A 12,545-nucleotide genomic window follows, 5' to 3' on the forward strand; every position below is an offset into this window, starting at 1 on the left:
CCACTGACTGGAGAAGAGAATAAACATTTTTTATTACAATGTCAAAGGCAGCAAGTGAACAGTCAGTTCTTGAAGTTAATGTGTTGAAACCGGTAAAATGGACAGATGTATGGATCTGAGCAACTATACAAGGGCCAAATTGTGATGGCTAGACGGCTGTCAGAGCATCTCCCAAACATTAAGGGTTGTGGGGTGTTCCTAATTTGCTGTGTATGTACCTATCAAAAGTGGTTTATGGAAGAATAAACAATGGTCATGGGTGCCCAGTGCTTATTGATGAAGGTTCTATTGTCTAGTCCAGTGGTTCCTATCATGGGGTACTCTGCAGACCAGGTACTTGAAAATAATATTGGTAATGGTGGAAAAAGAAGTCTCCAGGTGGTGGAAAAAGTCTTCCATTGCCATGGAGACTAAGCAGGTTGCATCAGTTCTGTTTCCATCTGCACTGTCATCAGTGTCTCCTCATGCTTTTACCTGACCAGCAATCCACTGGAAGCTACCCACGGTGCCCTCAGACGTCAGTGACCATCTGCCTCTGTCCCATGCTGACACGGTGCAGGAACCCCGAAAAAAGTGCAAAGTCAGAGGCCAGACACACAGGGACCCAATTCCTGTCTGCACACTACTCCGCTACTCCTTTATATAAGGACACGCACACTGCTCACTTCCACGCCATTCATAAGTGCTGTGAATATTTAGTTGAGGGTGTACTTGTAAATGAAAAGCCTAATCAAAGGGTACGGTAGAGAAAAAAAAAGGTTGGGAACTGCTGGTCTAGACCAATCCCAGAAAATAGCTAATGTAGCATTAATGGCTGAAATGTATTAATCTACTAGAAAAATCCTGGTGCCAGATACCACATGACACCTTCAGAGCTTCCCCACCTCAACAGGTCGGAAGCTAGTTTGGCAGCACGATGGGGACCTATGGAATATTAGGCAGTCGGTTTTAATGTTATAGCTGATCAATCTTTTTATGAGTGAATTTTAGAACATTCCAATTTTGCTGTGTAATACAAACTAAAGGCACCAGCTACTAAACATGTTGATGTGTTCCACACATGATTTTCAACATCTGAAAACATAATGTATGGGTCTTACAGAGGTCACTTCAAGATATTAGCAAGTGATGAAATGATGTGATAAAGTGCTGAAACATGCTATATTAATCATCATTTGTGACAGGTTCTTTGAGTTCTAAAGCAAAAATTAAATAAAACCAACAGAGATTACAGAACGGGGACTGTACTTCATGTCTTTATGGTTATGTATGAGGTTGCGCTCGCCCATTTTATTGCTTTGCTAGCTGCAGAAACTAAAGAAAAAAAAGGCCTGATTCAGACCTATTTGGTAAACTGCATGTATTCGCAGCCTAGCGAGCAGGTAAACGCTGGGCGATCCCCTGCTCCAGCTCCATGTCTGCCCCCATTCCTCCCACTATGGAGCGAACGCCCCACCAAAGGCGTTCCCTCAGGGGGTTTGCACATGCACATAATTGCGTATGCGCAAATCCGCACCATTGGCCAGAGGAGCGAATTTGGCCCATAAGGATCGGGTTTGACTTGCCTAATACGATGACTGTACTTAAAGACTTGGGGGGGGGGTGAATGTGATACACATTAATGCGCAAGCGACCACTGCAAATTGATAATTTGCTGGCCGCTCTCGCACAGCACTGCGGATGTGGGGCGGTGGGGCGTGGTCTCGTCCATGGGAACACTCAGCGTTTCATAAGTGTTCCCATGAAAACGCTGGGCGTTCTCATAGTAATTCGACGGTGGTGTGGGGGGTGGTCTCTTCACGTACAGGGAGCCCGCAGATCTAAGACATTAGAGGTGGTCAGTGACCATCGAATGATTTCGCCCCCACATGCAAGGCTGCAAATGGATGTTTATGCTAAACATTCATTTTGCATGCATGCAGGGAAATTGGCATGTGAAGGAGGGTGGGCATTCGTGTGGGCGATGGATGGCATTTGCAGGACCCACAAAGCTGCGAACTGTGCAGCTTTGCGGTCAACCAGAATAACCCCCTTGGTTGTAAGTACAACTGCTTATCTGAAGTAGAGTTGAATGTGTCATTGCACATTTATTCCTGGTATTTATAAGTGGGGAAAGGGGAGAAGAGTTTGTGGATCCGCACATAGTTCTTCTTGATCCCTTTTATTACTTATGGATTTTCAGAGATGCCGACTTTTCTTCTTGTATTTAGGCAGAACATTTATTCCTGAGAAGATAGAATTTGCTTTTCTAGAACAGTTAAATATTTTTTATTATCAGCGGTGGCTCGTACCTTATTTGGGGAGGGGGGCTGCCTCTGGCCGCAGCGGGGGTCCCGCGATTCAGGCACCCCGCTCCCCCTGTTGCTGCTGCTTCTGCCTCCTCTCCTGTTCCGGTGCCTGTGCTGCAGGCGTCGGGACTGGCGCACAAGTGTACCGCGCATGCAGCCAGCTTCTATGGGCTGCTTGGGCAACAGCCCATAGAAGCAATCTTGGTCCCGGCGCCTGTTCAGCGTAAGTTACAGGCACCGGGACCAGCGCGTGCACAGTACCTATATAGGTACTTATTATTATTATTATTATTATTATTATTATTTTAGCTTTGGCACATCTGCAACATGTCACCTTTGCTACATTCTGTATATGCCATATGAATTAGTACATTTATGCACTGTATAGCATGTTATCAGCATACCCCAACCCCTGCCTTACTTGTGTAGTTTCAAGAAACTACACAAGTAACTACCGTACTGTTGCCGGGAACTGCATCTCTGTCCCCGAGGTCCCTGGCAAGCCTAGTCAGCGCCTCTCTCACACTGCCGGCGGCAGCATGATCCCCTCTCTTTGGTGGAGAGGTGATCATGCTGGCGCCGGCAGAGAGGCACTCCATCTGTTTGAGACGCAGGAGCATCTCAGACGTTCCAGCAATGAGTAGCTATTGCGGCAGGGTACATCAACCCTGCCGACAGGGTTAGGGTTCTGTAGCGTGTGCGTCTCCTGTCCAAAGAGGGGGTGCGGACGCAAGTGCATCTCATTCACAATGAAGGAGGCATTTGCCAGTGTTCCATGTTACATACTAGCAAATGCTATCCACGGCAGTCTGAAGCATGGCGAGGAGACACTTTACATGTCCTCCCGACCTTCATACCCCCACTATCCACATCGGTGTGGGTTGTTTTAATATAGTGTGTCGAGCCACCGAGCCCAAAGCATTGCACGCGGACGCGGATCACTTGTAAGGTAATCCGCGTCCCCTCGCGGGGCTCGCCACGCTTTGGGCTCGGTGGCTCGGAAATCAACTCCATAGGAAATCAACTCCACACCGACGTGGATAGTGGGGGTATGAAAAGGTTGGGAGGACGCGTAACGCAGCTGCTCGCCACGCTTCGGGCTGCCGTGGATAGTGGGGGTGGGACAGTAATGATGACATGTGTTAACTTGTAACTGGAATTTAGTTAATAATAGTAAGAATAATTAAAGCAACTTAACACATTACAGTACAATCATCAAGAATAAATAACACAGTTAAATAGTAATTAATCACAATCAGCATTGACAGAAACTGCAGCAAAGGTGGATGCAGTTGTCTCTGCATCTGTATCATCGCCTTTGTCAGTCTGTGGGAGCAGAGAAAGGGCATAAAGAATCCGCTCAAAAGGGTTTTCTGCGTCAGTCTTTCGCCAGATGAATTATTGTAAGTAGGAGTCGAGATTCTGGTGCGCAGTTCCCCTTTGGCGTTTGTTGCACCACTTACAGGAACCCCAGAGGCGTTCGATGTTCTGTGTGTGAACCCCAATCTCCGGATCAACGTAGTTGTACCTGGTGGTACCCGGGCTGCTCCAGCTGCTCGATGTTATAGGCACGCCAGCAATCGGAGTAGATGGTCGTCCCCGGTTGAATGTACTGGTTGATGGCAGCCATCAAAATGCTGGCGTCACACCTTTCTACCGGTGTCACAAAGCACTCACCAGTGTCTCTGGAAACTCCTCCGAATATCGTCATGAATGTGAGATGGCTTCCACTAAACCACTGTGCGACCCGGACGCTAACCTTTTTGCCGCAGCTTCTGATGTGGAGCGCCACATCCGCTCCTTCACATTCAGACACATTGGATGACCATTAGGACACGTCTTGGTCTCAGGGAGAAAGTGGTGAAGCTGCAAAAAGCTCACTGACTCCTCCTCTGTCTGTGGCAGGTTAAATATAGTTAATTTGTCAGCAGCCATAACTCTACGCTGGATCTGACAGGGACGCTTAAGCGGCCGCCGGAACACTACGCTACTTCTGACTGACTACGCTAACTACGCTGGCCACGGGAACACTACACTGATTCTGACAGGGATGCTAAGCTACTTCTGACTGACTAAGATTCTGACAGGGACGCTACGTAACTGCCGCTGTGAAACTACACAAGTAACAACGCTTGACTTTTTGGAGGCTAGAGGAGAGTCTTAGTGTGCGTGGAAGGGCATTCCATAAGGTGGGTGCTGCCCGACAAATATCCTGCAAGTGTATGTGGGAGCAGGTAATGAGTGTGGATGAGAGACGCAGATCTTGCGGAGAGGTCGGGTGGGGATATATTTTGAGGTAAGCAAAGAGATATAAGTCTGTGTTGTCAGAGTGATGGCTTTGTATGTAAGTTGAAGTATTTTATATTGAATGCGGTAATATACAGCAACCAATGGAGGGACTGGCAGAGCGGATCAGCAGACGATGAATGTTTAGCCAGGAAGATCAGCCTCGCAGCTGCATTCAACATGGATTGTAGTGGTGAGAGTCTTTTCTTAGGAAAACCGGTAAGGAGGCCATTGCAATAATCAAAGGATTAATTGTTGTGTTCTCAATAGTGATAGAGATATCAGGTTGGTAACTACTCTTGGCTGGTAGGAATATAATTAATTCTGTTTTGGAAATGTTGAGTTTGAGGTGGCGAGATGACATCCAAGATGAAATGGCAGAAAGACATTCAGAGACATGGAGCAATACTGATGGTGACAATTCCGGGGAGGATAGATAGATAGATTTTAGTATCATAAGCGTACAGGTGATACTGAAATCCAAAAGAGTTGATTAGTTTCCCAAGTGAGGAGGTGTAGATTAAGAGGACCTAAGACTGAACCTTGTGGTACTCCAATGGACAGAGGTAGTGAGGAGGTAGAATCAGAGAAGCGAACACTGATAGAGTGATTAGATAGGTAGGAAGATAACCAAGAAAGTGCTGTGTTCTGAAGACCTAGGGATTGTAGTGTTTGTATGATAAGAGAGTGGTCGACAGTATCAAAGGCAGCTGAGAGATCTAGAAGAATAAGAAGTGAGAAATGGCCTTTAGATTTAGCAATGGCCAGATCATTGACTACTTTAGTCAGTGCTGTCTCTGTGGAGTGTTGAGAGCGAAAGCCTGACTGAAGTGGGTCCAATAGGTTGTAGGAGTTAAGAAAGTGTGTGAGGCGAGTGTAGGCAAGTCTCTCAAGTAGCTTGGAGAGGCATGGGAGCTGACAGATAGGACGGTAGTTAGAGAGATAGTTTGTATCAGAATTGTGTTTTTTTTAGAATGGGAGTAATAAGTGCATGCTTGAACAGAGAAGGAAAGATACCAGTAGAGAGAGAGAGAGGTTACAGATTTTAGTTAAGCTTGGGATAAGCACAGGAGACAGAGCTTTACTGACTTGTAAGGGTATAGGATCAAGAGGAGAGTGAGTGGAGTAGGAAGATGAGAAGAGTGTGGATACATTACTTCATCCTCACTTGTGGGGTCAAATGTGGAGAAAGTGGCAAAGGGCTCAGGAAAGAAGTAAGCATGTCACTGGCTGAGGAAGAGCATGCAATTTTATCTGGAATTTTAGCAATCTTTTCCTTGAAGAAGAAGGAAGCAAGCTCTTACACACGGTGGGGAGGGTGAGGGTGGGTAAAGAAGTGACTTAAATGTATTAAAAAGTTGCTTGGGGTTAGTGGCATGAGAAGATGAGAGATTGAAAATAAGTTTTTTTTAGCAGTGTCCAGAGCATTATGATAGGAGTGGTAGGTAGTCTTAAATATGACATAGTCACTTGGATTTTGAGATTTACGCCACTGACGTTCAAATCGACATGATTTTGCAGGTGTCTTGTTAATTTAGAGTGCCACGGTTGGCATCTAAGCCTACGTGGATTTTGAGGAGTAACTGGAGCAGCTTCATCAAGGGCAGTTTGTAGAGTCTGGTTCAGGTGGGTTACAGCTGTCTCAGGACAGGCAAGTGTAGAAATGGTTGAGAGCAGTTCTTGCAGAGAGGTAGAAAGTTGTTGAAAAACAATAGCATTAGTATTTCTGCAGGTTAGAGGAGGCTTCCATGATTTAGGTATTATAAAGTTTGGAGAAATGGTGGAGGTTAAGAAGGTGATAAGGTTGTGAATCGAGAGAGGGAATGGGGTGTTAGTGAATTCGGAAATAGAGCATAGCCTAGTGAATACAAGATCAAGGCAGTGTCTTTTGAGTAGAGGAGTCAGACCATTGGGAGAGGCCGAGAGAGAAGTTTTGAGGCATGAGGAGAAAGTGGGCTGTCAATAGCGATATTGAAATCACCCATGATGATGGTGGAGATGTCAGAAGATAAGAAGTGTGGGAGCCAGGCAGAGAAATCTTCCAGAAATTGATATTTGGGAAACCCAGGTGGGCGATAGTCTTCATCAGAGGTTCCTGCGACACGCGTGAACTTTAAATTATGTGAATGTGAGTGAAGGAACCAGTGGTAGGACTGTGTATGTGCACAGCTGGGACAGTAATATACCTACCCCACCTTACATCTCAAGCATGTGACATACAAAAATATGGGGAGGAGCAAGGTCTGAACACAGGAGCCCCAATTTTCCCCTTGCGCTCTCTCTTCGCTTGCCACACTTCAGGCATGGTGCCTCGCTTCGCTCACAACCTGGTTCCTAAAAACTATAGAAGTTGACATGTATAGTGACATTACTAGCAAACCGACCTTGCTCCTCCCCCTGCCATCACATATTTTATGGTTGTGATGTCAAATGAACAAACAACTACCCTGGGCACATGTCAGCAGCTCCCAGAAAGCTGGACATTCCCCCACAGTGATGGCAAATGGAAGGCATGGCACATTACAGTGGCATTCCTGTGAAGCCACACTCCATTTTGCTGAGGCCAAGCACCCTTTTCTTGTGCATGTGGGAGTCCTGAGTCACTGATTAAAAATGATGAGAGATATGGTATAAGGAACTGCTGGAATACTGTTAGGATAAATATAATTAGCCTGTTCTGACGAAAAATTATACATTCGCAGGGTTGCGTGTGGACCAGAATAACCCTCGATTTCCTGTGATTTATTTTTTATTTTTTTAGGAAATGGAATGAAATCACTTTGGTCACCATTATTCTCTTACATAGTCCTAATGTAGCTTTATGCATATAGGCAGTTGGCCTAGAATGATGTTCAACCTGTCACAATAATACAGGTTTCAGTTTTAGGTTCTCTTTCTAAGGTTTTAATTTTGAACATTAGCTTATATCTTCTTATCATAACTCACTTCTGTATGGTAAATCCTTCGTTTTTTTTCCTTAAAGATTTATTTGGCTTTGAAAAATATTTTCTGTGAAGATTTCAGTTCATGATCATACCATGATGTTGCTGGAAATACACTGTTTTCTGAATAAAAAAACCCCATGTCAAGCTAATTGTTGCAGTTCATTTTTAAGTTTTATATTCATTTTAAATACTTTCCATCTACTCTTCAAGATAAAGTGCAATTTAAGCGGTGTACAGTACATACAGTGTATTGTTTTTGGGTAATGTATACTGTATCTATAGACCTAACAATACTTTGCACAAAATAAATTGTATTTTACTTGATCCCTTTAAAACTGAGAAATATATATTTTTACTAATTTCTTAGAATTGTTTTTATATGTTGGATGATTCCCCACAGCAACAGAAAACTTTATTAACTTGTAGGTTTCTATAATGGTTCATCTTCACAGTATTTAGTATTATGGTCTTAACAAATAACTATTGCAAATTGCTAGCCCTTTTTGGACTAAATATCTGCAGGATGGTGCTACGGTTACAAATCATTGTGCTGACAGGTGCCTGGTAATGCCTGTTCAAAAGGCCAGTTTCATTGGGGCTGGCAACATTAGCACCACCCCCTCCACATACACACACACACACACACACACACACCTTCCAATCAGTGCTGTACCCCCTGTATTCTGCTTCTGATCTGACTGCTTGTTATAATACAGCATACAATGGTATTTAAGGGAATGTTTATGAATGGAGGTCTGGTCACTTTCTAAATAATATAACTGTTCTTTTTTTTTTTTAGACTCTGAAGACTGGACTTACAATGGTTGGCAAAGTTGTCACCCAACTTACTGGTACACTGCCCACAGGAACCTCTGATGAAGACTTGTCGACACACAGCAATGCTAGGCGTAATCCACTTGTCCCTGGTGTTATCACCATTATTGACACAGAAACTGTTGCTGAGGGACAGGTAAACCACTATTTAAACATGTGCAGCTTTGAAGGTATTTTCTTGTAAAAAGCAATAGCTACACTGTGTATAATGTAAGTGGATAGAGTGGTGAATAGTCTGATATGGAGGGCAAACCGCAATTACTCAAGATTTATTTGTATGGTGCAATATTTATTTTTGTTATTATTATTATTATTATGAAAAACAGTAATAGGGTGTCAAAGCAGAGGCGTAACTCTGGGAGGCAATGAAGTCGTCTGCCGCCGGGCTCCTGCTTCCAAGGGGGCACCCCTCTTCCCGTACCAGTTTGAATCAGTTAATTAAAAGTTATTGATATTGCTGCTGTGGCTGACTCCCCCTCCTAACATCATATTTTGCAAGTGTCACACTCTGTATTAGAGCCCATGACCTGCTTTACTATAGACAGACGCCTTACTGAATGAGCTATTTGGGGGCACCGATATTTATCTTGCCTCTAGGCAACTTGGACAAACTTACGCCACTGTACCAAAGCATAAATGCAGTATGCAAGCCATGCAGCATGAGATACCGGCAGGGGCGGGCTGGGCCGGGGGCCAGGGTGCCATGTGCCCCCCAGGCCGCTCTGGCACAAGTGCTGCGGGCCGCAGGCCGCCTTACCTACGTTGCACTGCCGGCGGCCATTTTCCTGTAGTCTTTTAAAACATGTCTGCGGGCTGCGGCTACAGAAACATGGCCGCCGGCATCCACAGCTACGTGGAGGAGGGCCCCGGCCGGCAGCCTGTTCCCTCTGTTCACCCAGCACTTGCAGACGCTGGGTGTGGACGTCATGACAATGACGCCTCCCACCCACGCGTCTGCAGAGAAAGGAAGCAAGCAGGCACGCACACTGGATGAGCCGGGGAACTGATCTGTGGCTGCAGCAGGAACAATTCAGTAAGTGAGAATCAAACTCACTGAGGTGTACTGAGGTGGGTCATGGCATTACTTTTATATTATACAGGGAGAGCAGCCTGTGGTGTCATGGCATTATTATTATTATTATTATACAGGGGGAGCAGCCTGTGGTGTCATGGCATAATGCCATGACACCACAGGCTGCTCCCCCTGTATAATAATAATGCCATGACACCACAGGCTGCTCCCCCTGTATAATAATAATGCCATGACACCACAGGCTGCTCCCCCTGTATAATAATAATAATGCCATGACACCACAGGCTGCTCCCCCTGTATAATAATTTATGTGTCATGGCATTACTTTTATTATATTATACAGGCGGAGCAGCCTGTGGTGTCGTGGCATTACTTTTATATTATACAGGGGGAGCAGCCTGTGGTGTCATGGCATTATTATTATACAGGGGGAGCAGCCTGTGGTGTCATGACATAATGCCATGACACCACAGGCCGCTCCCCCTTTATAATAATGCCATTACTCCACAGGATGCTCCCCCTGTATAATATAAAAGTAATGCCACGACACCACAGGCTGCTCCCCCTGTATAATATAATAATAGTAATGCCATGACACAAATTATTATACAGGGGGAGCAGCCTGTGGTGTCATGGCATTATTATTATACAGAGGTAGCAGCCTGTGGTGTCATGGCATTACTTTTATATTATACAGGGGGGAGCAGCCTGTGGTGTCATGGCATTTTTATTATACAGGGGGAGCAGCCTGTGGTGTCATGGCATTATGCCATGACACCACAGGCTGCTCCCCTGTATAATAATAATAATAATGCCATGACACCACAGGCTGCTCCCCCTGTATAATAATTTATGTGTCATGGCATTACTTTTATTATATTATACATGGGGAGCAGCCTGTGGTGTCGTGGCATTACTTTTATATTATACAGGGGGAGCAGCCTGTGGTGTCATGGCATTATTGTATAATAATGACACCACAGGCTGCTCCCCCTGTATAATAATAATGCCATGGCACCACAGGCTGCTCCCCCTGTATAATATAAAAGTAATGCCATGACACCACAGGCTGCACCCTCTGTATAATAATAATGCCATGACACCACAGGCTGCTCCCCTTGAATAATAATTTGTGTCATGGCATTACTATTATTATATTATACAGGGGGAGAAGCCTGTGGTGTCCTGTCTTTTACGCAATGGAGCAGTCTGTAGTGTCCTGTTATTATTATAACACGGGGAGCAGCCCGTTATACAGGGGGAGCAGCCCATTGTGTCCTATTATACAGGGGGAGCAGCCCGTTGTGTCCTATTATACAGGGGGAGCAGCCTGTGGGGGTCTTTATATTATACAGGGGGAGCAGCCTGTGGGGGTCTTTATATTATACAGGGGAAGCAGCCTGTGGGGATCCTATTATTATACAGGGGAGCAGCCGGTGGGGTCCTACTTATGGGCCAGTGCTCTGGACTTGCCCCCCAGGCTAAAAGTTGCCAGCCAGCCCCTGGATACCGGTGCGGGTGAGCTGCTAGGACCAGTGTAACACTGCTAGCACCAGCCATATTTTTTTGATGAAAATTTATCTTAGTCTCTACACAATGTGAATAGAAACATCAGTAGACTGGGCTGAATAATTTGATATGTGACACAGTTTGCACTTGTATGTTTTGTGTGACTAATGCTGGGTAGACACTACTACTAGCCGTCTCGCTGATCTGCCAACCTATCTGATGATTGGTAAGTGCATACACACTTACCAGTCATTGGCCCAATGTGTCAAGCCTAACATCACAGCACATTATCAGGTGCTGCACAGCTGAATTTGTGGGTGATATTCAACTGTTTTTCACCAGCATTTCAGCTCGCTATCCCCGTGGGTGTTGAGCTGAAATGCACGAATGGATGGATAAACCTGACCATAATGAATGTGATATGATCATCAAAAAAATAGATCAATTGAATATCGCCCTACGATCTCCCGTCATTTTAGGCATGAGATTGGGTCCAATATAACCCCAATTGAATATCACCCCATCTTCAATAGAATTCCTAAATAAACCACCATGTTCACGATAGAGTTGATCCTCAGACCTGTTCGCTGGGCTGCGTATACTCAAAGCCTAGCAAACAGGGCAGCTTCACCTGCCGCTCAGCCAAACGACGCCCCCTCCACGCCACCACCTGCGCCAAACACATTCCTTCGCATGCAATTGAAGGGGAGAGTTGGGGGGGTCCGCAAATCGTGGGAGGGGGGGTCGCGGGGGGTGTGCATCAAATTGCGGGAGGGAGGGTCGCGGTGGGGTGGGTGCCGCGAATCGCGGGATGGGGGGGCGCGCGGGGGTTTGCAGCGAATCGCGGGGGTTGCCGCCAATCGTGGGAGGGGTCGCGGGGGTGGGGGCTACGAATTGTGGGAGGGGGGGGTCGTGGGGGGTACAGCGAACCGCGGTTGGCGCTCACCTGGTGGCTGTGAAGTAGGTTCCTGGGCAACATGGAGAGGCAGAGGGTGTCTGGCACTGTGGGCTCACTGGGCTGGTTCTCTGTCATGTGAGTAATGTGAGTCAGAGGCTCCACCCAGCGTTACAGACACACTCACACACTTTGAGTGACAGATGTAGCCAAATATATAAGAGATAAGCTTTCATTTTCAGCATTTTACCACTTATTCTGCTAAGAGAGGTAATGGTGGAGGTTGTAGGGAGCGAAACCCCACCAAATTGGTAAAAAAGTTGTATATTTCCTTAAAGTTTTCAATTATAGGAATCAGACTTCAGAGCATCAAGAAATGAATGCTAAGTCTCTATTATTAACATTTTGTGGTACAATTTTAATTTGACATTAGACTGGTTCTGAAAACCATAAACTCATGTTGAACTGATCGTTGATTCCCTGAAGATATAGAATACTTTTAAGAAAGTTAAAACTGCCCCAAGTCATATAATATTTTTGGAGTCTTTACAAGTTGGAACATTATTTAGAAGTACCTTCACTTGTCTACATTTTTAAATGGGAACACTCTTAATCTCAGCCAATTACATTGTCTTCAACCTTCATCTGGTTTTATAATTCACGTTTACAACTGCTATTTATTTGAATGACCTTTTTTTTATAAATGCTTAATTGACTTTACTAGTATTTGAACCTGTGAACTCTAACACGGCAAC

The 12,545-nt window shown here is 45.3% G+C and overlaps 1 protein-coding gene across 4 annotated transcripts in view; it reads left to right on the plus strand.

The window, feature by feature from the left end:
- BCAS3 (BCAS3 microtubule associated cell migration factor) overlaps positions 1-12,545 on the plus strand; it is a 1,098,472-nt gene that overhangs the window by 246,747 nt on the left and 839,180 nt on the right. For all 4 annotated transcript variants that reach the window (XM_083173740.1, XM_083173742.1, XM_083173743.1 and 1 more), the window contains exon 12: positions 8,319-8,489. In XM_083173740.1, the coding sequence (XP_083029866.1) occupies positions 8,319-8,489 (171 nt within the window). The remainder of the gene's footprint in view (positions 1-8,318; positions 8,490-12,545) is intronic.

This window comes from Crinia signifera, chromosome 2 (assembly GCF_055691185.1).
Source record: "Crinia signifera chromosome 2, ASM5569118v1, whole genome shotgun sequence".
Classification (NCBI taxonomy): Eukaryota; Metazoa; Chordata; class Amphibia; order Anura; family Myobatrachidae; genus Crinia; species Crinia signifera.